This window comes from Opisthocomus hoazin, chromosome 10, assembly GCF_030867145.1.
Source record: "Opisthocomus hoazin isolate bOpiHoa1 chromosome 10, bOpiHoa1.hap1, whole genome shotgun sequence".
Classification (NCBI taxonomy): domain Eukaryota; kingdom Metazoa; phylum Chordata; class Aves; order Opisthocomiformes; family Opisthocomidae; genus Opisthocomus; species Opisthocomus hoazin.
In genome coordinates this window covers 29,811,671-29,838,853 of record NC_134423.1, presented here as the reverse complement: position 1 = coordinate 29,838,853, position 27,183 = coordinate 29,811,671, and the positions used below count along the sequence as shown (strand labels likewise).

The window sequence follows — 27,183 nt, the reverse complement described above, 5'->3', positions numbered from 1 at the left end:
CTGGATTCAGCTACGTGGGATAAAGCACTCAGAGGCAGCAGGTCACATATTTTGTTGTCTTTCTTTTGAAATGAGTCTCCAAGTACACGAACATCAGAGGCGGATGCTGCCTTTCTGGGTTCACAGCTGGGCTCAAGCTGTTACAGGCAGCTCCCTCTGAGGGTGTTGTAACCCATCTTGCATCTCCTGTGAAGGAGTTTGCTTCTCTTTCTCTAGATCTTGGGACCTTGGCCTGACTTTGTGGCCGCTAATGTCCCTGGAGTGCTGTGCTTACTTCTTTGCCTGGGATTTCTGACCATTTCTCGCTTCTCGTGGGCAGCTGTGGCAGGTGGAGGAGAGATTGGGGCTCTTGCTGTATATTATGTGCCGCCTGCTGCTGTTGCCGTCACTTTACCTTCTTCCAGTTGTTCTTCTCTGCTGTAATCCAGCATGGAAAAAGCAAGAGTGGATAGAAGGGATGGCTGCTGGGCACTGTTTGGGGTGGCAGAGGTGGTGGAGGTTGTGCTTGCAGCCCCGAGGATGTGTAATGGAGAATGTGGTGCACGAGTGTAACGGGAGGTGCTGGTCGCCTGCCAGGGCTGAATTTCACCCGTTATCTCCGACTGCACTCATGGAGAACAGCGCTTCCTTCGCTGCGTAAAACTGGGATGTGATTAACCAAGGAGAGCAACCCCCACTGCAATGCTGTCTTTTCTTTGCAGGGAGGCTGTTGGAAGGGGATTCTCTGGAGCTGAGCTGTAGTGCTGGTCCTGCAAAGGTGATACTGGAGCCAAACCAAGTCGTGGTTTTGGACTGTAACCTGGCCCCTGTTGAGCAGGTGATCAATATCACGTGGAAGAAGAATGGGTTTCCATTAGTGGAGCAGGAACATATCCACGTGCTTCCGAATGGATCACTCTTCATCTCATCCCAGGCTGTGGCAAAGGACAGTAAATATCCTGAGAGGGCTGGTGCGGAGGGTGATTACTCCTGCGTGTCGCACAGCTCCCTAGGGGCTGTCACCAGTCAGACGGCTGCAGTCAGATTTTCAAGTAAGTGTTGGGGGTTTGTTGTTGATTTTCTTTTTTACCCCTCCTCGTCTTTATACAGACCATCTACATCCCTGAGAGTTTGAGATAAAGTGTCTATGAAGTAATATTCTTTTAATGATGCGTAGATGTGTAGGTGGGATTTGGGGTAGCCCACAAATAAACAGTGGTGTCTTTCTGTTATCCCACTGTTAGCATCCTGCGTAACTCTTCCAGGTAAGTGCCATCAGCCATGAATTGACAACAGGAGCCTCCTCACTCTCCAAAAGACAGTGCTTGTTTTTGCAGAGAACTTCACAGCCCTGAGTGCAGCACCCTCCCTCTGCCTGGGGCCGTGGCTGCCGAGGTCTGGCCATGACAGCTCTGGCTCTCCAGGCCAGGGCTATGATGGGCTCGTTGCCTCATTCACGTAGTTAAGGAGCACTGCCCTAAATCTGTGAGCGCTGGCTGAAGCTAAGGGGCCGGGTGATGGGGAAGGGGTTGGGAGAAAACACCCATCGCCTCTCCTCTGCGTGAGTCCCCTCTGGCTGGGGTGGGCAGGAATGCACCTGCATCACTTGCGTGGGGACAGCTGGAGGGGCTGGCTGTGTTTGGGATGGGGCCGCTTGCACTGTGTGCACCCTGCTTGGTGGTGCTGAGCTCTTTATCCCGTCCACACCCCAGAGGTGGCGGTGGGTGGCCTGCAGATCAGGATCTGCCCTGAGTAGAGAGTGTGGACACAATGATAAAAAGAGTTAATCACTGAGAGGCAGTCAGGTGGACGTGGGTGGTCACATGGGGGGCAAAAAGCACTGGAAAGAAGCCAGGTTGTACTCAGGTGGTCCAAGCTCCCCGTTGTCCCTGCTCTCAGTAGCTGGCTTAGATCTTAACAGGCTTCTAGGGGCACCTACTGCTCTCCCCATTTGGAACGTCTGGTGACTTTGACAGCTTTAGTGTGTCTGAATGTGGCCTTATGAAAATGATAAAGGCTGTGAACGTAGCTGGGAACTGATGCACCGAGGGAGGCCTTGGGATCTTTCATCTTCTGCGCCATGAGGTCCTGACGGACAGGATGTCGGACATCTCCCCTTGTGATGGCTTTTGTTTGTGAAAGCTTAGCTCTGCCTTTAGCACAGTGAGTAGCGGAAGAGCAGGAGCTTAGTCTTTGGCAAAGCGACTTCATCTGACGGGAGCGCAGGCTGGTGACTGCGGTGAGCAGGAGCGTTGGGGCTCTCTGTGTGCCTGCCGGAGCCAAGAGAGGTACCAGGGTTCCTCTGGGGACAGAGGCACTGAGTATCAGTTCCCAAACGTGCTCGCTTAAAGCACAGTGCTGCTGATTTCAGGTGTGGGAGGAAAGCAGGTAAGCCAAAACAGTTCTACAGTGCTTCGGTGCCGGTGAGCATGTCCCGGCACGGAAGGTTGTGTCCAGCACCCTGGTTTTCAACTGCATCATGCAGCGGGAGAGAGCAATGTGCTTGGGGCTTCTGGATCAGGAAATCTGTGTGCATCAGCGTGGTCTGAAATGGCTATAATGAGATCTTCCCCTCCCACAGAGACCGAAGGAGATCTTGGCATTGGACTTGTGCTCACAGGCAGCCTTCTACCAGCATCTCGTTCTGTGTCTAACCAGCCTTGCCAGGCTCCCACGGCTGGGCAAGATGCAGAGGCCCTGGCCCCATGGCTCCCTCTCCCTCTCCTGGTCCCTGGACTGTTCTTTGAGTTTCTAGTGGTGCATCTGAGCGGTGTTGGCAGCGTCAGAGCTGCAAAAGGGGGAGTTGGAACTGAAGTGGGCAGGCAGGGCAGGGTAACCTTTTCTGACACCTTGGTGCTGATCTGAAGGTTCTCCTCCTGCAGTCCCAGTTCTTGGTGCCAAGCCTGAAGAGCTAAGCCCAGTGCCTATCAGGAGTCGGTCAAATACTTTTCCAGCCTGCCCTGCTGTGACGGGGTGGTCTGGTCGTGTAAGGACTTGGAAAAGTTCATTTGTAAGGAACTGAGAGCAAGTTCAAGTGGAAAGCTGCAGGGAGGAGGTCATAGCCCTGAGCAGAACGGATGGCAGCTCTGGGACTAGGCTCTAGGTCTCACGCACTGGATTTGGCTGTGCAGATCAGCACAGCTGCCTCCAGGTCACCGTTGATCTCTTCTGGGTTCCCTGGTGAACAATCAGCAGAATTTGGGGAGGAGCATGGGGGGGACTTGAGGAGCTGGGTGCTGAGCAAGGAGCGGTGAGAGGAGGGCAGAGCCAAGCAGCTGCAGCTCCCTGGGGAGCTGGTGAGTGCGGTGGGTGCCCCTGGGTTTGCTCGGATGTTCCCACGGGCAGAGTTCACCCCGTCTCAGCACGGTGCAGATCTCTGAGCTCCAGGGGAAACTCCAGACTACGAAGAGCAGTTCAGAGGCTGGGACGGACAGCGGTCTACACGACAAAGAGTCCGCAGCTCCGCTTGGTGTCACGACTGTCTCGCGAGGTGAATATTGCTTTGTAACGGAAGAGATGGAAGGGCTCTTCAGGCTGGTTTTTCTTTTGGTCTCTGAGAACAACACTCCAAGGTCTGAACCGCTGAATCTTTGCACAGCGTTCAAGAATAAAATTCCTTTGTATTCAGGAATGGCTCCTGGAATTTTTTTAAGTATGTGAGTGCCAATAAGTGATTCCTTGACCTTCCAAACAAATGAGGTTAGAAAATAATGCAAATACAGTAATACTGCTCTCTAGTCTAATGACTCGCGGAAATGTTGGTGAACGCAGCTGCACGGCACGCCGTCAGGGCCCAGGTGCTTTTGCACTTGCTCAGAGCTGTGGTAGGTGAAGACGCAGAGCGATGTCCTAACGCCAGCTTTACACTGTGATGTGTTTACCCTCTGGTACCCCAGGCAGGGCGGTCCCCGTTTGGCCAAGTGCGTATGTCGGGTCTGTGAGCACTGCGCTGTGGAAACCGGCGCTCCTGATGGCAGGTGGAGCTTTTGCCAGGTCTGGGGGAAATCTTCGACCTTTGCGACACGTCCTCCTTTGCTGCTCGCAAAATGTTTAGCGTGCAGCACCCAGAGATTGCTGGTCACCCATCCCTCCTGTTCTCGCCTTTCAGTGATGTGTGGTGCCAGATAAATACTGGTTCCAATATTTCATTAGGTGAAGGGACACCTGAGGGCTCTGAAGATGGAGTCAGGGATCCTGCACACAGATATTGTCTGGGGAGGTGGGAGACCTGGAGCAGAAAAGGTGCCATTAATTCAGGAGGATTTATTGGGCTGCTCCTGCCCCAAACCCGGCCACCCAGAGTTAGGCTATGTTCCCTGTTAGGAGTGAGTTGTGTTGAAGTTTGCACTGTGCCTCTTGCTTGGTGGCAATGTTTGTGCCTCTGTTATGGACCTGGGTTTATTGTTTGGTGTCTCACAAGTGGGAACTGTGGAGACATCTCAAAACAGGGAGACTGACTTACATTGCCCTTCCCTTCCCCTGGATTTTTCCAGAGGAGCATACATAGGTGACGTGTCTCTCCTTCCCATTCTGTGTTTCTCAGGGAACAGAGAATTCAGGGAGTTTCAGGTGAACTCTCTCCTTGTGCGAACTCGTATGTCTCCTTTTATTACCATCTGCACAGGGAAAATGCTGCTTCTGTGGTGCACACACACGCACCTGAGGTAACACTTCTGAACGGAGAGCAGCGAGGGAATTGATTAATGAAATGCATCTCTGGCTTTGATTTGTTTTGTGGGTTGGGCAGAAGCACTTGCTCCATTAGCATTCAGCTGGTGCAAACGAGGATTGTAAAGGCCTTTTTTTAATCCCTGCCGCTGAATACAGTAGTCTGTCCAAGGCTGTTTACATGTAGAAGGAGTTATTCTTTGTGCTGATTGCCCTGGGCACTGCTCAGTACGGAGCAGTAGAAGAAAACCTGTTTGGCAGGTGGGAGAGGTTATCCTTGCCATCAGCCTGTGCTCCTGACCTGCAGCGTGTTTCCTTCCCCAGGCTGGAGATCCATCCACGGCCGGCCATCCACACCTCGTGGTGGTGGCCGTGGCAAACGAGGAGGAGCGAGTCTGTGACGGCTCTCGGTGTGAGCGTGCCTGCGAAGTGAGAGCTGTGCAGGCTGAGCAGTTAGGTGTGCGGGTTTCTCCGAGCCCGGCGTGCTCCCGCGTGGAAATACCAGGGGCGTTATTTTAGTTGTGGGAAGGTGTAGCTTTCTACCTCTTAATAACTACATTTGTGAAGATTTGTTAAAGCTGTTAATTTAGCTTAAACATTTTGTGTGAGGGAGGTTCTAGAAAATTACAGTAATTGTAACTGTCAGATGAAGACATTTGCTGTGCCTGGAGGGAATGGGCCTGCGTTGCATGGCTGCTGGCAGAGGTTTGCTGTGTTCCTGCAGCCGGAGGGACAGGCCACAGCAGGAATCAACGCACACGGGCTCTTGAGATCCGCTCGCTACGAGGAGAGCATCTCTTCTCTGTGATGTGGGGTTTGGGGAAAGGCTGACTGGGAGTTACTCTTATTTTAAGGATTTATTTTGTGGATTTTGTGCTATTTGTTTTGTGGATTAGGTGCCTAGGTGAGTGAAGGCCAGTGACTGTAGGCAGAGCCAGATTGGGCAGGGAAGCCACCGACAGACGAATGCCCAGGCCCCGGACCATCCACAGATGCGACTTTCGAGTAGGTGAGGACCTGGCATCTGTGCAGAGGCGGGAGCGAGTCCTGTAGGGGTTAGCTGGGCAGCACGGGTCCTGTGCTGCCATATGGCCCTGCAGACCGAGCGCTCTTCTGGCTCTGTCCCCGCTGCACTGTGGGACCGTGGCGAATCGCTCCTTGATTTTCTGTACATGTTTCCCTTAGCCCCCCCTGGCCCGTTCAGAGGTAAGCTGCTCAGAGACGGGTCGTCTGGGCGGTGTATGCCATCTCCGTGGGGGCTGAAATCACCCCCATCTTAGAAATACCTACTAAGAATTGCAAAAGCTACAAAGAGGGACGAGCACATGGAGAGTCTGGGGGCAAAGCGCTGTGGGAGAGAGCAGCAAGCCCGTTTCAGAAGGCTGAATTCCTCGCATAGACTGCATTTTCTGCCTGGGGTGTAGTGTTGCTGGCTGGCAGCCTTTCCAAGCTCGCGGCCTCCTGCACGGATCAGGCTGCTGGGAGAGGGGGAGAGCGCAGAGTTTCGCCATACTGCGGTCGCCCCTGGGCTCGGGGCTGAAAGCCCTGGCGCACACGGCTTGGCTCCAGCTGGGTTTAACATGTCAGCGGGGAGGGAGCTGCGTGCCCCATCCCCGAAGGCGCAGAGCCTGGTGCTTTGGCATGGTGCTGAGGGCAATTTGCTGTAATGCTCTTCACCTTCTCACCTGCAGTAGGTAATTTTTACTGAGTGGCCTATTAAGGTGTTCAGGGTAATCAGTGCAGCAGGGCTGGGAGGTGTTTTGTGGCTCAGAATGCTTTGCAAGCCGAACCCTAGCTGAGGAGTTGAAAATATCGAATACACATCTGTCGTCTTTGTTTCCCTTTTCCCCTCAAGCATCTTCTTTCCATGCCTCCCTGCGTGAAAACCTCTCACTTCACAGCACTTCTGCAGTAGTCCCTTCCATCAGAACATGTTTCTGGGAGGAGAACAGCCCCTCCTGAGCATCCCTCTGGCCCTGGGGTGGGCAGTGTGTTGGAGCCCGCCTTGCAATCGCTGTGACCCACACACACGTCTGCGCAGCGCGTCAAGAGTAGCAGGACCTGCTTTGCAGTCCTCTCCTTCCGCAGCAGGCATGCCTTGCTCTGGCTGATTCTCTTCCTTCCCCCCAGCGCCAGCTGTTTGCAGCACAGCTCTGGGCCTAGGTTGGGTTGCGCTGTAGGTACCGGACATGTTCTGCCTCCTCCGATCCACCCTGGTGCCCCTTGGGATGAGAGTGGAGGGACACAAGGGATCACAGCACACTGTGGTCTTGGCCCCAAGCTGCTGCAGAGGATGTTTGTGGAGCAGCGATGAGCCTGGCCAGCGAGTCCGTCGCTGGAGATCCAGGGTTCTTGTTTAGTCCTGCAGCAAGGAAACCTTTTCACTGCGCGTCTTGTTTTGGTGTTGCTTTCTGTGCACAAAATCCCTGTTCGTGTTCCTTGTCCTCTCCTTCCATTGGGAGACTGCAGGCTGCTTCTTTCAGAGCTTGCAGAGGCGATTTTTTTCAGCCTGTCCTCAGCAATTCCGGCTATCCCTATCCTGATCCTGTAAACGGAAGATGACTGAGCTGCTCAGCCTCTGAATCCCACCCCAAGAGTTACCACGAGAAAGCCCTAACAGGCAAAACAAGGATTGGTCTGCGCTGCCAGGGCTGAACCTTCGGCACTTCGTGAGCTCTCAGCCTTTGCCGGCTCTGCCGGGCGCTGTGACCGTTTGGGAAGCGTGGCTGTTCCTGCGTGCTGCTCGGAGCAGCGGGGACGCTGCGCTCCCGAATCAGGGTTGCTGTTTAGTCACATTCCTCCGCATCCTCATGAGAAATCTGTCACGGCTGCATTTCTTGGCTCTTTGCTTTTGAAGAGACGTTCTGGAGCCCGGCACGGCAGGCAGATGGGGCTGGGTGGAGGTGAAGGGCGGGCTCCAGTTCTCAGCAGGGATGGCGAGGAATAGGCCGCAGCCCCTTGCTTTGGGGCAGGTTATTGTTGGGGTAACCCTGGGGAGCCCGGGAGGCTCTGTCACCTTTTGTATGCCTTTGCACTTCATGCCAAAGTGTGCAGAGGTAAGGCTGGCTCGCCGAACGTCCTGCATCTCTTCCCAAACTGTACGAAATACGCATACGTGCAGCCGTGAGGGAGAGCAAAGGGAGCAGGGAGCTGCCTGCTGGGATTTATGGAGCCTTATAGCCGCTGCTGGTGACAGCGGTGAGGCTATCCGTGCACACCACAGAATCCCAGCATGGCAGGGGTTGGAAGGGACCTCTGTGGAGCGTCCAGTCCAACCCCTTGCCAAAGCAGGGTCACCCACAGCAGGCTGCATGTCCAGGTGGGTTGTGAATATCTGCAGAGAAGGAGACTCCACAACCTCTCTGCTTAGGCAACTCCACAACCACATGCTGCTTAGGCTCTCCAGTCTCTGGAGACTGGTCTAAAGCTGCTGTAAACTTTGGGACCTCATTGTACCAGCTTAGATGATGCCACTCAATGACGAACAGAAGAGAGATGGGTGACCTGACATGGAGCGGAGGGAACAGGGATGCCTACAGATTTGGTCTGTTTAGAAGGGTTCCTGCCTCCCGTCGTGACCTTCCCGGGTACGTGACTCTTCAGAGCCTGCCAAAGTATTCTCATTTACACTTGTAGGATGAGAAGAGAGTAACAGGAAAGAGCGTTAAGGGTATCTGCTGCCAGGAGAAGGTTGTTTTGATGATGCCATCCTGAACATGCACTGGCATTTGATGGAGTTTCTTTTACACACTTGGGTTCAGCAAGTTTTATTAACATGGGCTTAAAAGATCCTGTAATCTGTGGAAATTACTTGATGTTAAAGTGGTCTGCAGTGTATTTTTGAAAATACTAAAGCAGTTGGCTGAAATGGGGCCTTCCATATTAATGTATTTTTCAGATTTTTCCAGGAAAACATTTTTCATTGCCACTTGTATTGAATTGAAAAACTAGACTTGGCGGACAGCTGGTGGGAGAATTCAGTCTGTAGCTGTTGCGGAGAGCAATGAGTTGCTTTAAACATGTGATAACTATTTAAATTAAAAAACCCACTAATGACAGCTGAGAATATGCCGAGGTTACAAGGGTCATGCAAAAGTGTTTAATTTTCAAAACTGTACGTACTTTCTCAAGCTAACACTACAATGAAGTGTGTCTGTGTGTGCACGTATGTTTGTGTGCGCGCATGCAATGCAAAGAAAACTTTAGTTTTGGAGTCCTGTGAAGTCCCAAGCAATGATGGAGATTCCTGGGAAGCAGTGGTGGGACAAGCACATGATTGTGTTGGAGGATCAGAAGGTCACTTGGGGTCCTTAGAAGCACAGTGCTGTGCTTGGCCCAGCAGTCAAGCCTGTTTTCTGGCTGAAATTTATGTTTATTTTGCCACATTCAGGATTTCTGGCACTTGTGTTACAGCATTGCTGGACAAATTTGTACGTCAGGGTGGGTTTAACCGCAAAGGCGGTTTAACAGAGACTTACTGAAAGCAGGAGCCAGATCTTCTGGTGGAGAAGAATACAAGCTTTCTTCCCCCATCAAGGAGCCTGCATGCATATTCAAAACAAAAACCGTGTGACTGAGATGCCTTCGGGTTATGCTGTCGATAGGACAGATGCTGACAGCCCCAGGGGGAGGGTTTCTGCTCTGCTGAAATGATCAGCAGGGTTTTGCTGCGTGCGTGGAGGGGGAGGAAGATCAGGCAGCTGCATATGAATGACGGGAAGGGTGCAGTCCAAGAGCAATCACAAACGTTAGTGCTTTGTCTCCGAAGTTCAACCCCTCTTATCCTGAAAGAAGCAGAAGGACAGGGGGTGAGCCTTGGACAGCAAACAAGTGGCCTGGCATGTTTGAAATCCATCCTCCTCCTCTTAGCAAGGTGCCTGTGTCTGCATCCCCTTGGCTGCATCTCGTCTGCTCGAGGAGGATGAAGGTTTGTGCAGGCAAAGCTGAGCACTGTGGAGAAGGAGGATCATGACTCTTACGGTCTCTCGCGCTGGTCTCAGCATTGCCAGCCTGTGGGCAGTTGTTTAGTGTAAGTGACTTGACATCTGGCTTTGTTCTTCCTCTTGCCTTGTTTTAATTTCCTGTGGCTGCGGGAGTGCCGCAAGGCAAGGGGAAACTGTCGTCTCTCAGGGTTGTGGCATTTCCCCTCTTGTTTTTCTCGTTCTGCGTGTCCTTCCCAAATGGAGCAAGTGAACAGACAAGGAAGCAATTTAGGAAGGCAGCTGCTGAAACCAGCTAATTGCCTGTCTTTCTCTCACACTGTTGCCTTAAAGGACAACATGAGGCAAGAAGCAAATTTGCACATTGAAACCTTTCAGTTACTGTTGTTAGGACTGCTGAGGGTCTGTAGGGCATGGGAAAGTGAGGAATCACATTTCAAGCCATCTTTAGGAGAGAAAAGCCTTTCTCTGAACTCATGCGTCATAACAGGTTTGCATTTCTCAGCGGAAGCACTGAGTTACTAACTTTCCTTCCCTTCTTCTTTCCCCAGCATTATCACGCTTTTTCCAACAGCCGGAGTCACAGACAGTGGAAGAAAATGGCATGGCCCGGTTTGAGTGTCGGATTGAAGGGCTGCCGTCCCCGGTCATCACGTGGGAGAAGGACCATGAAGCTGTTCCAGCAGAACCCAGGTGATTCCCTAATTGCTTTCCTGGGTCCAGCTTGAAAAAAAGCGAAACAAGACCTCCCCAGGGAGGCTGTGGAGTCTCCTTCTCTGGAGATATTCAAGACCCGCCTGGACAAGGTCCTGTGCAGCCTGCTGTAGGTGACCTTGCTTCGGCAGGAGGGTTGGACTAGATGATCCACAGAGGTCCCTTCCAACCCCTACTATTCTGTGATTCTGTGATTCTGTGAAGACCTGACCATTTAGGATGTGGAAATCCTTCATGAAAAAGCAGAATGAAGAGAGAGAGGATAGGCCAGGTTTGGACCTGATAAGATGTAAGAGGAGGAGTTCAAAGGCCGCATGGAAACAGGTCCACAAAACACTTAAATCAACTTTCACCCAAGCATCCAACCCACCAAAAAAAACCCAAAACCAAACCCTTTATTACTGATCTCTTGTTCTGGAACCTTTGCTGTGATGGAGCAAGTGCTCACTGTATCAAAGATAGTTTCAAGGAAATTAATTTGGTTAGAAATTGGCTGATAAACAAAGTAATTGAGACTCAAACCTCAGTTCCACAGTGGCCTGAGAAGTCTGTATGTAAAGATGCACGAGTTCAGTACAGTTTACATCAGCCATTTACTCCCCATCCAGAGCATTGGAGGTAAACCCAGAAGAGTGTGCAGAAGGGCAGACAGCAGCGTAAAAGTGAGCAGAGAAACCTGAAATTGCACAAGTTCTTACAACGCAGAGCCTGCAGCCTGCGAAGGCCAGTGTGCATGTGGAACAGGGCACGGCAGATTGTGGTGAGGACTACTTTTGGCTTGTCCACTTTTGTGAAGTGAGGTAGAAGGCTTTGGGGATTGGGGCCTGACATGAGGAATGCTTCTGAGGGGGTACAGCGCTGGGGATACTGGGCGTACCCAGCCAAACCCCGTGGCGTGGCTTTTCTTCCATTTTGGTTGTGGTTTTGGAGACGCTTGTTTTCTTCGCTGTTTACCTGCACAGATTTGTCTTGGGGTTAATGATTCTTCTGGAGCACTGTGTGTGCTCTGTAACCTGGGAGGTCTTTCCATTTGTTTTGTTCCAATGTGCGGAGGTCATCTAGTAAAAGACTTTGGATTTTCTTTTTTGGGAGGAGAAGATAAGAGACGATCTTTTCCTTAATGAAAGTCAGTTACAGGCATGAGAAGAGAATACACCATTAGCTGACTGTTAGTTGGTCTGTAGACATCACTCCTGCAGGGGATTAGTGACCGTATGTCCTTTAGTTTTTAAAAACCCATTTTCTGTTCTGCAGAGGAGATGATTCCTCCCAGGGAAGTGGAGAGGCAGGAAAGAGGGGTGGGGTAAGGTTTAGGAATGATTTTGCAGCAGTGACTGTTTTTGTAAGAATAACCGCTTATATCCTTGAGTCTGGAGTGTGGCATCTAAAGGTTTATAGGAGGCTGTTGCTTTGTAATGAGAAGAAAATTAATTAATTAAAAAAGAAAGAAAAAACAAAAAAAAAGGAGTTGCAGAGGGAAGTGTGCCGTAGATAGGGCAATGGCTTTTTAATGAGGCAGCTCGATGGATGTTGTGAAATTACTTGCTCGGAGATTGCTTTCAACACGGGCAGCCTGAAAATTGTTTTCCTTGTAAAAGCCAGACCATAATCTCTGGCTGCAGATCTTGCTTTTTAAATCATGTTTTAGCTAATATCCTTTTTCAGAAGGATTTGCTTTTTTGTTGCTGTCTAGTTGTTGTTGTTGGATTTATTATAACCGGCTTTCGAAGGAATTCAGTGAATTCCAGGAAACGTTGGCTGCCAACCAGAGCTCTCTGTTATCCTCACCCCATCACGCCTAAGGACCAGATCTCAGGCCAGCCGCTGATTACTGCGGACTCCCTCCTGTGCGCCCTTCTGATGAGCCTGTGAAAATGCAATCATTTGGGTAGGCAGGCGTCAGGATGAGGATTTCATATTCCAGAATAACAAGGTTAGGTGCCTGTATAAAATCAGGTGCTGGGGCTGTAGGTACAACCCTTGAGAGAACACTTGCTACATCAGTGTTTATGATTTCTTTTAAGAGGGGTAGAATAACCATGGCAAACTGACATTGGGGTTTTTCTCTCTCTTTCTCTTCCTTCTCTTTTCTCTCTCTTTTTCTTCCTTCTCTTTTCTCTCTTTTTTTTTTTCTTCCTTCTCTTTTCTTCCTCTGTTGGTCTTGCCTTTGAGTGCTCTCTTTGGCCTTTGCCCTTGGGTGCAGGTTCTAGCCTGGTGCCACCTTGAAGGTCCTGAAGACTGAGTTTAAAAACACTGTGACAGCCCAAAGGGTGAAGAAGTGCTTACTGATGTTTTGAGAATGCCTTTCCTGCCCTGCTGAAGTTCAGGACAAAATCTAACATTTACGTGTGAGGCATAGAAGTATTTTGCAATTCTGGCTCTGAAGTACTTTTAAAAACCATGGTCTGAAATCTGCAGCAGCTGCTGAGATGTGGCTTGCAGGATTTCTCTAGATTGCAGTTGCTTTGGGGTGTGTGCTGCATCTCTTCACGCAGTCTCTTCTCTGTTTTAGGTGCTGGCTAGGTTTCACACCAGCCTCCAAACTGCTGGTTTTTTTCTCTAGGGCCAAGAAGAGTAGTTGCTAAGAACTGGAGGTCTTTGGAGGTCTGCACATAAGCACACACCCTACAGATTACATGGTCTGTAATCACAATACCTTTTCCCACATTTTGGCAAAGTGAGGGTTTTATCTGTATGGAGAGTTTACTTCTGTCGTGTGTCAGGAGAGCCTTAATGTGGCTCACGGTCAGGTACAGGGCTCTTGAGCTGTGAGCAAAGGAGCTTGCAGGTGCCGAGTCTGCAGCCAAGCCGCAGGTTCCTAACTCATCCTAAGGACTGGTGCTTTAGTCTGTTTTGTGTACCTTCAAAAGGCTGCCAGGAAGGGTGTGCCAGCAGACGAAAAAGAAGAGAAAGCAAGAAAGGGAATTGGACTGTTAATGCTGGAATATTCTCTGCTACATACACAGCGTAGTGCCCTGAGCTGTAGCATTGCAGGGTTTGGACACAAGGCAGCGGTGCTTGATTTGAGTTCTTGAGCACTGCACATGTAATCGTCACTGAAGAGGTAGGTGAGCAGCTGTCGGCCCCGTGGTGCTCCCTTCTCTGCCCGTGCTCTCAGGGACAACTCTGCTCAGGGAGGGGCAGAGAGGGGAACAGCTACGTATTTGTGCCCTGCCGCTCTCGCAACTTGCTGCCTGCTGGGCCCTGGTCTGAGCGTGCTGCCCTTTAAGCAGCTGCGCGCTGCCAGCGGGGCCTTGCCTTTCACCCCTGCTCAGGGCAGGCTCCTCTCAGGTCCTGGCACTGTAGCTGTCAACGGCAAAACTCCGGAGTGCTGAGGTTACAGCATTTCTGTTTCTCCCAGGGCCTTTGTCTGTCCTTTGGTTTTTGTGTTCTGCTCAATCTGTAGTGAAGGTGAGCAGACAAAAAGAATCTACCCTTTGTGTGGAAGAAAAGCTAGCATGAACTGTGTGTTTTCAATCATCAGGCCAACTTTGCTTCCTTGCAGAGAGCCTGAGGATCGAGCAAAATGCCCTTGCAGGCTGCCTGGAGTCTTCTAGTTTGGGGTTGCCAGGAGCCTGAAGAGCTGGAGGCTTTGTGAGCAGCTGGGAGAAACTGTGGATAGAGAAATCCTGCCTTTCTTCCCTCCTTGCTTCCCTGGGAAAGCAATGCTCACCTCTGTCAGGTGTTCCCTGCAGGGTGTACCGCATTAAGTAGATCTCTACTGGTGGCATCGCCGAAGGGACTGTCTTGAACTACTGTGGATCAAGGCTGTTCACTCCCATTGCCTCCAGCTCCTGCCCTCTCTGGAAACGAAGTGGCTTGTTTTCCACCCTGGAGAGGAGCTGGGCGTGTTGGCTGAGTGTGACCGCGGCCATGGTCCTGAGCAGCCTGGTCTAGCTGACCCTGCTCTGAGAGGGAAAGACCATAGACAATTTTTAGAGGTCCTTCTCAGCATCAGTGAATCTATAATGCGTAACTGGAGTGTCTTTTTGTGGCTGGGAGATGCCTTGCCTAGTGTTTGAAATATGTTGATATTAATTACAGACTCAAATAGCAGATGCACGACAAAAATAAATATTATCGCAGCGGGAGGCTTTCTCTCCACGGAGCTGAGAGGATGCAAATATTTGTCTTCTGTCTCTCGAGGCCTGATGAGGCATCCTGATAAGGGCTTTCTGGGTACCACCTCCTCTGAAGTCTCTGGAGCTTGATCCTGAGAAAAGTGTCTTTGTAAGTAGCAGCAGCATGGCTTTAGGGGTGCGGGGCAGTTGCTCTTGTGTACATGGGAAGCTGCAGCAAGTCTGTGTCCATGAATTGGGCTGTAGGATTGTGCCAGGAGAGACGGTATGGTCACTGGAGGAGCTCTTTTAGCTCTGCTGTTCCTTCATCAGCTGTGAAGAGGACAAGAAGTGATGAGCTCAGATTGCAGCAGTTGAGGTCCAGGTTAGACACTAGACTCTCAGCAGGGATCTATGTCCCAGGAACAGACCGCTTAGGGCAGGGAAGGTAGTTGGGTTACTGGAAATTTAGGATAAATGTTTGCAGGAGAAGGTGTGCTGTTGGTGACCGTGGCTTGAGTGCAGGATGGGTGACCTCTTAGGGTCCTCCTGGTTCCGTGACCCTTGCTTATGGCACTCCAGCTGTCTCAGCACCTGCAGAACCGCAGTTTTACTTATCAAGTATACTTATCCTGATCTTTGTGGATGGAAGGACTGGCATTCATGGTTATAGCTTGTCTTTGTGCTGTTCCTGTGGAATAGCTGCTATCCCTCCCCTCAGCAATTGCCTTTGAATGTGTCCTCTTCATAATGAAGACTGATAACCCAGAGCTGCCTGTCAAAGCTCGGCAGCTCTGTTTATAGAGGCTTGCAATTAAAAATGGATCTCATATATAATTAAAAAGGATCACATAGGCTTTGTGCCTTGCATTCAAGAATAAAGAGGCTGCCATCTAGGAATCCAGGCAGAAAATGGAGACGCTGACAGCCAGCTCGTACGTTTATGCTAATTGCTAATCATCTCCTTTGTTCAGTAGAACGCAGCGAGGATTGTGTTCACGTTGTGAGCCGGGTAGCCATTTCACGCCGTGGCAGTGTTGCCCAGTAGCACCCCATGGGCAAATGGGGGGGTACGGAATGCCCGGCTGTAAGTTTGTCAGCTTGTGAAAGCCAGAAACTCTCGGAAGAAGAAGAGCAACCAACACAACCCAGGAATGCTGCAGCTTCGGGTGGTTGTATCCTGACTGCTTTGGGCCACAAAGCTGTGGATGTGAATCAGTTGGTCCCTTCATGTACTTGAGATGCAGCAGGGAAAAGATGATGTTCAGACTTCTTTGCAATGTATTTTTTCTCTGGCTGCCAAACCTTTATGAAAAGTGGTGAAACTGGCTGTAGTGTGTGCAAAGGCACTTGTACCCTTGGAAATGTCTGCAAATTTGCATACAGCAATGTGTATGTGTGTGTGTAGCTCGTTTATGCTATCGAGTTGGCCTGTGTCGGCAAAGCCTTGTTGGTCTGGTCTCCCAAAAGCAGATCCTGTGCTGTGAAAACTCCAGTGCTGCAGATAGGTCTGTACCTGCTGCTTTTTAAGAACCACCAGTTGGGTGGCTCAAAGGTTTGTTGGTCCTGCTCTGCTGTGATTACCAGGGTCTGTACGTGATACATCTGCAGGTGAAGAAGAAGGGGTAAAAGGGCTTGGAGTTGGTGAATAGCTCAGGTAAGGCGTAGCCTGTCTCACACTCTTCCTTTTGGTCACTCAGGTTTGTAACTCTTCCAAATGGTGTCCTTCAAATCGTGGATGTGCAGGAGAGTGATGCTGGGGCTTACCACTGCGTGGCAACCAACGCCGCCCGAAAACGCTACAGCAATGATGCCGTCCTCAGCGTCCTGAAAGGTAAGGAGCAGGCGGGAGCGCGTTGGGCCGGGCCTGCGTCTGCCGGATAGCCATTGCGTGGGATGGCAAGCGGAGCTGCAGTAGCAGTGATAATCACTCCTGCTGGTACGGCTCTACGCATGGCAAGGTTTGGCCCAAACTTGCAGAGAAGGCATTGTAATAAAGATTTCTCTTAACTTTATGAACAGCATAAGCAAGCTGGGTTGGGAGATGTTGCCAACCAGGAGTCGCAGCTCCCTGCCTGCCCCAGGACTAGGCAGCCAACAGTAACAATAATGGGGTGGTTTCTCTCTGCGCCGAGGGATTTGCAAGTGGATTGTCACGGCAGGTGGATTTTAACAGCCCTGGACTCCTTTATGCTCTGGGGCTCTCGGAAGGGGTCAGGCACTCTGCTTGCACCTTGGGGGAGTGCAGTGTTGTTGCGATCTGATCTCCAGTAGCCTTGGATGGCAAGACGAGCAAAGGGTGTCACAGACAGAGGAAGGTGCTTGCCCAAGGTAGCGAGAGAAACGGGTGGAGGCTGGAGTAGTTGGCAGGGCTGTGTCGACCCTGCGTTGCCTAGCAGAGTCCAGAGGAGATCAAGCACAGTGACACCTGACTGCCATTCTGTGTCCATGTCGCTGGCTTTTTGCTGAGCTGTTGGGTAGGCTCCAGAGATCTTTTTGTGGTATTTGGGAACGGCCTCAGATGGGATTTCTGCTGGTGACACAGACCGTTGGAGCAAGGCTTTGGACGTGAGCTGTCCTTCACCTCCCAGTCTGGGCCTCAATCTCTGAGCGCATTTTTCTCTGTAAACCAAGAGTGCAGTGGGCAAGTCTGGACATGAGAACATAGCTGAGAGCATAAGTGCGGTGGGGGTCTTGACTCCAGGATCCTTTCCAGCGTGCCTGGCTGCCTCCCTGGTGCTTTACGATCCCCGTCCTGCAAGTGGACAAGGTCACCAGGGCAGGGAGACTGGCTGAGCTGTCCCTTCTCTCGGGACAGTGCCCCTCTGCCACGGCTGTCTCCTGTTTGTGCTGAGCCCAGGGTATTCTGGAGGCAGCTTTAACCTTGAAAGCTCCGAAATCCTTCCCAGCCCCTTTTGTCTTTGTTTAGGATTGCATTGCTTGGCATTCTGCTCCCAATGTATTTTCAGAGAGATGGCTTTGCTGTTCATCCATCAGCAGGGAACGTAATTAACTGTGGAGCTTGAGAACACACCTCTGATCAATGGATTGTGTCGTGGAGGTAATCTGTGTGGAATCTGCAGAGAATTCGTGAGCGGTTGAACGCTCTGTATCTAATTGCCAGCCCCTGCCAGATCCTCTGTGTGCTTAATGAAGCACAGAGGCGAGGGGAGCGCTTGCTGTGGGCAGTTCCACACTCCAGAGACAGCTCCCGTGTTGGGTCTGGTTCGCTATTGATAAGTAATATTGATCAAGCTACAAAGGTGAATATGCTGTCCTTGGCATCATAACTCGTCCTGCATAATTGTATCTTGTAACTGCAATGTTTAATCTGCTTTGCAAATGGAGGCAGTGAAAGAGGTTAAATGGGAAGCGTTCCTTCTGGAGCGCCAGCCGGCCGGAGCAGATTTCTGCCTGGAGTTCTCACCCAAATCTCGCTTCTGCAGCACCACACCACCCGCTGGCTGCAAAAACAAATATGCGAGGTTGAGTTTTTCACCAGATTGAGCTGATAGTGATGAAAAACATGCCTGTTAAATCTCTGAGGTTTTTTATAATTGGGGAGAAGTATCTCTGAGACAGATGGGAAACTGCAGTGACCTGTGCAGGCTGCAAACTCCTCCGTGAGTGACTGGCATGATATTGATCCTTTTTTGTTTCAGCACTTCACCATCAGAGGCACATTTTTGGATGTCTGGGGTGGCTTGAGGAGTCTCTGCCACCCTGTTCAGAAGCAGCTAATGGTAGCTGGGGTGAGCTGGTCAGGAAGAAATCCTTTGCTGGTTGTAAAAATCAAACTAAACCAAACCCATGGAAAAAACAAAAAACAAATACAAAGCCCTATAAGAACAATGGACTGAAATACAGTTATTTAGTGTTGCTCGAGTTGCTTATTAGGAAATTTCAGGGACCAAACTCCTATGTGTCTGCAGGCAGGAGCAACTGAACTCCTTCTTCCTTCCCTGCTGATGGCTAGTGAGTCGTCTGAGCTGAGGTAGGATGGGAATGCAGTCTTTCAGTCCAGCTGCACCACTGAGGCTCCTGGAAAAGGTTTGTGCAGTGGGACCTAGTGTCTCCTCACCAGCTGTGCCTGCAGCTTTGGTGTCCCAGTGACAGCACTGGGCAGTGGCGTGTGACGATGACGGAGTCTGTGTGCTCGTGACAGATTTCGGGGCTGTGCTGGTTATAATGCAAGCGCTGCCACTTGCACTGGGTTGCCAACCCTGAGGCCTGGGAACATCTCGTGTTCATACCTCTGCCCCTGCCAGACAGCACTGGCTGTGCGTAGCGAAAGAATCCGTTTCCCTGTAGCTCTTCTGCCCAGTTGTCTTTTTCCTTCCCGCTCTTCCCAGTATGATGGCCGGGAATTGTTCTGTCTCCCTTCTTAGAGACCTTTTCCTAGCAGAAGCAGCAATTAGCATGACCCCCTTCTGTCATATTTGCATGGCCTAAAAACCCCAAAAGTGTCGTTTCCCTGGACGGCGTGACTCCCCGTCGCGTGGGGAAGGCTGTGTTGTGTGTCGGTGGCTCAGCACACGCCGGCCTCACACAGGCGGGGCAGAGCGCGGCGGTGCACGCTGGTGCTGTAAGCGCTGCAGATGTTTCGGCCGTGCAGACTTCATGGTGCAAATTTCCAGACGTTCCCTGGGGAAGCGGCGTTTTGAGCTGGAAGGGAAGAGGGCAGACGAAGAGGGCAGACGGAGGGCGGGATAGTCACGCAGCCCTGAAACAGAGCCTGCTGTCAAAATAGGGATAACTTGGATTTTCCCCTTGGATCTCCACTGCTCCCCGGCGGATGGAGCCTGAAACACATGTGGCAACTCCGTCCCTTCACCCCTCGCCTGGGCTGATGGACACTGCAGCCCTGCTGTGTGCTCTGCCAAGAAGGGCGTTACGAGCTGGCTGCAGGGTGCTTCTCCCGGGCGCTCTGCCTGTGCGTGCTGCCTTTGCTTGGGGTCAGATCTCGACGGGGCTGTGTCTTGTTTCTGGTAGCTCCTTTTGCTGGAAGCAGGCTCTGGAGCCCTACTCTGAACTCATGTATAATGAGTTCATTCCCTGTGTGTCCTGGTTGTGTTCCCAGGTCCTTGACAGACACAAGGAAGTGTTGCCATGCTTCATAAGGTGGCTCTTGGAGTAGCAGAAAGGCTTGGGGAACCTGACGTTGCGTGGACTCTGCAGGGCACTTTGCCTATCACTTCGCTTTCCCCCTCTGTGTCAAGCACGTGCTTGCTCTTCGTGTGTTGTCTTGGGGACAGGACATGTGTTTCCCCTACAGCTGGTACACTGTGGCTTGCATCCCCAGTGCAGCACAAATAACCATCTGAGTCAACAAGGCCCGGGAGCCAGGACTCTTGCGTTCTCCTTTCCTCTCTGTTTTCGGGCTACAGAGGAAAATCAGTTCCTTGACACTTTAATTTCCGCTTCTGTAAATAGAGATAATGTGGTAGCGTTGGAGTTACTGCCTTAGAAGTGACGGGTCAGTCTGGAGAGTGATGCTGGGCGTTTGGTCTGCTCAGGTGAGCTGGGCATCAGGGTGCACCTGCAGAGGAAGGTGCAGGTAGGTACCTCATTGTGGCTGTGGATTTATTTTCCGCGTGCCCTCCGCACCCTGTTCCTGATCTGTGCACGCAGGGTAGCCACGATTGCTGTGACATGTGGGTAAATCCTCTGCCTCGGATCAGGCTGTCAAGACTCAGACTGTGCAACAGCCTTCCCCCCAGACGTCTGCGCGGTGATGCCCGTGCGGTGACGTCTGTGCTGCACACGATCCTCTGCCTGTGCTGCAATAAATGCAGGAATGCAGAGAACAGACTGGGGCAACAGGCGTAGATACAGCAGGGCTGAGGTCTGGGCTGAGCATGCTGCCGAAGAGTCTTCCAGCAGATGAGCACGTCCCCCGTGAGCTGGGATTTAGTACTGTGTTATTAGAGATGACACTGCGAGATTGCCGTTGGCAGAACATCATTTACGTTGACAGTTGTAGCAGCTTGCTGCAGCAGTGTCCCGGGAAATTTATTTTTTCAGCCAAATATTTGTATGAAATATGATAACAGGGACAGAGCTTGGAGGCAGCTGAAACACCTTCACGCTTTTTGTTCTTTTGGTGTTTGTATTGCAGTGGTTTGCAGGTACCGAGGGAGAGCCTGGCTCTGGGTGCTGGACCTGGGTGACTCCTGCTCCAGGGGGCTGTAGGAGAATGCAGCTCTTGATCAGCATCAGCTCTGGGGATGGAGGGGAGGGTGGTGATGAAGTGAGCAGCGCTCGCAGTTGGCCACCACCTCGCAGAAACAGACGTGCTGTTACCACAAGTGGATTTTCAGACTCTGCATGTGCGAATGACGTGCTGGATGCTGCGTTGGCTCTCAGCCGGAGCCCTGACGGCACGTGCTGTGCTCCTCTTGCAGCTCTGAGCGCGGGTGCCGTGCGGTGTGGGAATGGGATGGCTCAGGGTAGGGTCGGTGCCGCTGTGGTCTGACTCCCTGACCACAGCTGGGCATTGATCCCGCTGTGTGTGCTGCCGAAGATGGCAAAGAGCTGGGTGATGGTCCCACCTGGTCAGGGTGGTCTTCTGCTGACAGGAACCCATGTGGCAGGGGCAGCAGGGCCCTGCGGGGCTGAGCTGTGGGGGGAGAGCTATCCACAGCTCTGCATGTGGGCACGGGAGACTGCTTAAGGCTGTGCTTCTGGGAGGCAAGAGTGTCTTAGAAATGCGTACGGAGAGAAAACATGGGGTGGGATGAGGCAGCTGTATTTTCACTGCGAGTTGTTAGCTTAACCAGCGATGCTTCACCTCTGGAGAAGGAGGCATCCCGGTCCCAGCCTGCGACTGCTGTGTCCCCGTTCCTTGTGCCTCTTCTGCTGGGCACAGACCTCTGTCATCTTCCCCTCTCTTCGTTTAGCATCCTGTTTTTCTTCGCCTGCTGCTCTCTCGCTGGACTAGCAGTTAAGCGGGGAACCGCTCTCCACTTGACATGCCAAAAGCTCAGCCGTGAGGACTCTGTTTATGTGTGTTTCGAAGCCCTGGGCGGCAGGTATCTGAAGCTGTTCGCACAATGCATCTGCTGGGTTGTGGAAGATGCTCTTGATCCTCCTCTGTGGCAGAGGATGCGAAGCAAACGAATGTAAGTGTGAATTCAGAGAATGGCAAGATCAAGGAGGAGATACACAGTGTTTCTAGCTTAGTAAATAGATCTTTAAAGCTAGGAGTGACCTTCTGCCGTAAGTGAGTTGTAAAGTTTCACTCCAGCTCCCTTTTACTGAGCCTGGCAATGCTAGGGATTTCAGGCACGCATGAAACAGGATTGAGACCACAGATTTTGGGTGAAACTTGTGAAGGGCTGGTGCGGACATGCGTCAGGCACCCACCCAAACACATGGCTCTCTCCTTGGCTGGAGTTCGTATGGGGCCAGCACGCATTGCTCTGCTCACATCGCCGAGGGAAAGCTTCTCGTAGCTCAAGTGTCAGCAGCCTGTTCTGGGAGCCGGAGGGGGAGTTTCAGCTCAGCTGTCTGTGAAGTTCGGTGGGGCTGTGATACGCCACGCTCCTGACAGCTCTAGCAGCCTGCGGTGACAGAGGGTTTGATACAAAATTCAGAGCCCTCACCTCCCATTAAGCAGAACAGCCAAGCCCGGGGTTGGCACCAAAGTGAGTGGCAACAGAGGTGTCAAGGATAACAGAGCAGAACAAGGGATGAAGGGCTAGGAACAGGTGAGCTCTTTCCAGGTCCTGAGGGGAAACTGGTCTCTCACACACAACCCTGGCTGTGCGGGATGTTTGGCGCTGTCAGAGACGGCCAGGCTTGTGTGTTACAGGCAGCTCTGCCTCCGACTTCTGAAGATTAGGGATGGCTGGATTCAGGGACGGTTTGCGGTGCTCCAGTGTTCTCCACGTGCACCTCTTCTTAATCCAGATCTGCTGCGCTTCTGAGGCTTCCTGAAATAAGAGCTGGTGTTTGGTAAGGCGTTAACTGGAGCGGGCTTTAAGCGGCAGTCTTCATTCAGCTTTCCTCAGAGTCCTTTGGTGCTGGTGTAACCCTGTGGTGCATCAGCACGTCTGCGCTGCGGGGATCCCACCTGGCCTCTCCCACAGGGTACTGAACAGGCAGTGCCTCCACGGTGGGGCTGGAAGGGACCTAAGAATAGAGATCGTCGTTAGGTCACCAGCTTGCAGTGGGCTGCGGGACAGGAAGGTTGGTGTGATTGGGTTCCTGATGGCGCTTGTTAATCATTAATCGTCTGTGTTACAGCAGAGCCTTGGTGGCTGTCTGAGGTCAAGGGCTAGCGGTGTCCTACAGCTCTTCCAGCATCCGAACAGCTGGAGTGGAAATGCTGCAGGTGTCTAGAGGCACAGCAAAGCTCACCCTGCCATCACTTTAGACAGGGGACAGACATACGGAGAAGGATTTTCCCTGTCCCAAAGACACACCAGTGTCAACAGGCTCGGTGGTGCTAAGGAAGAAGAATGGGGTGAGTCGACCCAGAATGGTGGGGGAGGCTGCGTCAGGAGCTGAGCTGTGCTGCCCTGAGCCCTCCCTTGGAAATCTCCAATGCCAGGGATTGCTCAGGACACCACTGGGAGTTTGCCTTCAGCACCTGAGGGATGCTCTTGCCCAACTCTATTTCCAGTGCAGCCAAGGAGCAGTGCCACGTGGATTGTGGATGAGAGTGAGAAGCAGGAAGAAAAGGATGGGAGAAGGAGGGGCAGGTGGTGTTCCCAACCACTGTGCCTTCAGGCACAGCCTTAAACAGATCGGGGCTCTCTGCAGTGCGCAGCAACTGTCCAGCTGAAGGGCTTTGACAGAATCTGTGGGTATCACTAATGATCTTTCCCCATGGAAAGCCAGCTTGCCTTCCAGACTTTTCCTAGAAAAACAGATTTGCATTGTCCTAAGTTAATGCAGATGCATCCATCTGCTTTTACTTCTTCCTTCCAAGTTGGCAGTCTTCGTTTGCTGCCAGACTGTGTTACTGTAGGCTCCCAGCATGTTGTGTGTTCCAAGTGTAGCTTGTAGGAAGCGTTCTGCGTACCTGGCATCAGAGAGACCACACGACAAGGTGGCTGCCCGTGATGTTTAAAGCCATGCACGACAGTAACGTGGACGGCCATCGCTGGCAGACAGAATGGGGCAGAGCACAAGCCCTGGTCAAAAAGAAGTCAGGTTGTAAAGCTTCTGCTCAGCACAGGCCCTCCAGCCTGTTCCCTCTCTGCTGTCGTGAATTGCAAATAGATCTGATGTTGCAAAGAAATCTGAATTGCAAATACCTGATGAAATAGGTGTCAGCCCCTGCGAAACATCACCTCTGAGCACCAGGAGGTCGCTGGAGTGAAATGGCTCCAGTCACTGAGACAAGGTGAGGTGACGGAGTGAGGAGGAGTTTGGGACTCGTGACCTGTCAGCCAGAAGGGTCATCTGTTGACCATGTCTCTGTCTCATTTCTTTGCAACGGGTAACAGAGTCATCTTTATCTGCCTTACAGCTTTTTTTCTCAGAGCTTTCTCCTGCATCACCCTAGAAAGTGGAGTGCTGGCCTCAGAAATGACAAAGAGAGATGGGGTAATGATGGTTAAAGAAGTGTGGGAATGTTCCCACTGAATCCCATGGGCTGGCAAGCTTAGGTCCCCAGGGCCATTTGGTGTTTACTGGTTTGAGGGGGTGTCCATATTTATATCTCTGATACTGTGGCTTTTGTTAAGGATCTTCTGATGCTTTCTGGCTTTTGCACCTTTCCTTCTGTGAATTAGCTATGTTACAAACTCTGAGCTGATGGAGTCACGGAGATGCTGAGAGATGTGCCCACAGCAGAGCACGCAGTTAGTGACAGCGCTCGGGCGAGACTGACTTTCTCTTGAACCACTGGACCAGAGCCTGGCCTTGCTGAGAAGCCAGGACATCGTTGTGGCTGGTCGGGGCTCAGGCACTGTGGTGAAGCTGTGTGGAGGATCGGTGCCCGCAGCAGCTGGGCAGTTCGAAGGTCTGGACTGGAGCAGCACAGGTTGCATCGAGGAAGGGGTCTGGCCCTGCCGCTGTGCTGCTGAGAGCAGCGTGTTGCAGCGGCAGCGGCGTTGTCAGCCATGGGACCTGCCCGGTGTGGTGGTTCCTGTTTCGGTGATAACTCTGCAAAGCATCCTCTTGTAGCCCTCATCCTTCTCGTCTGTGTTCCTGGCAGCTGCTGCGAATGGCTGGGGCCTGCAACGTGTTAGGGACTCAGCGTAAGATACACTGTCTGGGTGTTAGGCTTGGGGCAGGGAGCCTGCTCTGCCGTTCCCCAGGCTGTTTCGGAGGCACTGAGTGAGCTCTGCTCCTTTTCTCATTTCTTTTTTTGTTGGCCCCTCATCTGATCCAGAGGTTTAAACCCTGCTGTACACTGAGTCACTTTCCTTCAAGGAGTTAGCACCAAGATTTGTGAAAAAGTGCCGAGTGGTCAAAGGCTTGTTTATTAATAATTAATATCTAAAATAGTGACCATATCAATGCTGCTCCAACACAGTTCTTCTGGTAGCTGTCAGTGTCTGCTGTGCCTTCAGCTTGGGCTTCCTGTTGCTTCTGCCACGTTCCAGCTCTGGTCTGCTGCTTCTGCCTCCCAGAAGCTCTCTGCAGTGTATCTGCAGGCTTCCAAGGATTCAGGTGCATGGCCTGAGATCTCCAACCGTTTGGCTAACCTGGATATCTGTCAGAGTACCAGAGGAACCCGAACTCTCCTAGGAAGCAGCAGCTCGCTGTGCAGCGGGGCTGCGTGGCCGCGGCTGCCGGCACGGCACCTCCTGTTTATTTTGCCTAGCTCCTGCTCGGAGCGGTGCAAACGGAGGCGCTTCCAGGCGCTCGCTGGGGAAGCGAGCGGGAATTCGTCGTGCAGTCTGGCTGGCTCCCGTCCCTCTTGGCGTGGTGCAGAGCAGTTCCAAATGCGTGTACGCAAACAGAGAGCCAATGTTGACAGCTTTGCTGGAGGTGGAGTGGTGAGCAAAGCACGCTCCGACTGCTTTGCAGCAGAGCTAAACGTACGCTGGACACGTAAAACTCCTTACTCTGAAGGTTCAAGGGTTTGGGGGCGGGGGAAGAGCCCCCTAAAAATCCCAGGCAGTTCCTGGAAACCTGCCACTGCTCAGTCTGCTTCTGGGCTTCTGGTTACATGTAGTTCAGGGTGTCAACTTATGGCTCAGCTAGTACATTAAAGGATTTGGTTTCTGAGCTGAAGTCTGTCAGCTGTATAAAGAAGTTGAGGGGAGTGAAAGAGGACTGCCTGATGGCCCCTCTGCCTGTCTGGGCTGGGATCCATGTGCTCCCCAGCCTTCCAGGCACAGGCCAGAGAGCTGGGGAGAATGCTTAACAGGCTGTTTCTCTCAAGCCAAGTGAAAAAGCAGTTCCTAGAGCAGCTCCTCCTGCCATACTCGGCGTGTAACGTGTTTGGTGGAGAGATCCCAGACGCTGTGGCAGGTGCTGGTCTGAGGAGTGTGTCCAAGTAGTAAATGAACACTCCTCATCATAACTCATTAATCTCTTTTTATATATATATATATAAAAATATATATGTGTATATATATGTATTTCATCTATTAAATTCTCCATTTTGCACGTACGTATATGCAGGCATTAAAGGAGCAGGGTTTGTGCCCGCTGTTAGAAGCGTAGGTCGCACCATGTGTTTTGGGATCGGTTTGCTGAGTTCTTGCTTGGAGATTTTGTGATAGTAGCTTGAGATACAAGGGCTGTGTGTGGAGGTCTCTTACTACGCTAAGAAAGTGATTGAACTTCTGTGTTTAAATCATTTATGCATGTTTCTTTGTATGCTGCTTTAAAGATGACAAATGACGTCTGGCCACTCTGCTGCAGCGCTGACTTGGTAAGCAGGAAGAGAGACTCTGTCCCTGTTCCAAAAGGTGGAGATAAATTCTTCACCATTCAGCTTTTCAATTAAATCTTTGTATTGACAAGTGCATAACTGCTTACAAAATGTTTTGAGGATGCAAGGTAAAAAGACAGTACAAAACTGATTTACTGAGCTCATTTATATTACTGGGCAGAAAAAAAACATTATGCCAATAGAGGGTCAGTTGTGCAATGAAAGCCAGGTTCCTTCTCAGCCTCCCTTCCAGGACGATGTGTGCTGACCCAGGCATGCTGCAGCCACCTGAAAAGAGAAAGAAAGGGGCATTTCTAGTGATGGAGCCTATGGGCACTGGTGCTGCCAGATTGCCCTGGGACAACTTTCGCTGTCCCAGTATCCCAGTATCCAAGCGTGGTCAGTGCTGGAGTTTATGCCGAGACAGACATCTAAAAGCTCCTTCAAGGCTTGTGAACCAAAGCCTGATCCTCTGCAGAGGAGGAGGAGTGCTGAGAGCCATCAAAGCAGTACTAAGCGTTTGGTGAATTGAGCCCATAATCTTGTAACCAGAATTCTTCCCTCCCCGGCTTCAGTGATGGAGGAAAAGAGAGCTTGGATTCAAACTGCCCCAGGGACTGGTGTAGAAAGGTGGAAGAAAAACCAAACAAGCAAATGGTAGCTTTGAGAAAGGATGCGTGGTTGTGAGAACTGTGTCTGGGGAGAAGAGGAGGCAGCGTTTGACTTGTGATGCTTTGGGGAACCCTGAATCGTAGGGTGCTGGGAGGGCAGCGCTCAACATCTCTAGCCACTTCTGAAAGTCGCTGGTGCCGGCCCTCTCTTGCCTGCTTTGCTTTCCTGTTCGCAAAGCTGTGCATTGTGTGGGTGAGCAGTTAGCAACAAGCATTTCTTCTTTTGTAAGCATGCTCAGCTTTGGGAGCTGACGTTGTTTATGTTCCCCCCAAAGCAGATATGCCAAAGCGTTAGGATACAGTTAGGTAAGTGT

At 51.5% G+C, this 27,183-nt stretch overlaps 1 protein-coding gene across 2 annotated transcripts in view; it reads left to right on the top strand.

Moving 5' to 3' along the window:
- Positions 1-27,183, top strand: part of IGDCC4 (immunoglobulin superfamily DCC subclass member 4) — a 100,332-nt gene that overhangs the window by 33,261 nt on the left and 39,888 nt on the right. For both annotated transcript variants that reach the window (XM_075431571.1, XM_075431570.1), the window contains exons 2-4: positions 702-1,031; positions 10,139-10,280; positions 16,060-16,193. In XM_075431571.1, coding sequence (XP_075287686.1) covers positions 702-1,031; positions 10,139-10,280; positions 16,060-16,193 — 606 coding nt within the window. The remainder of the gene's footprint in view (positions 1-701; positions 1,032-10,138; positions 10,281-16,059; positions 16,194-27,183) is intronic.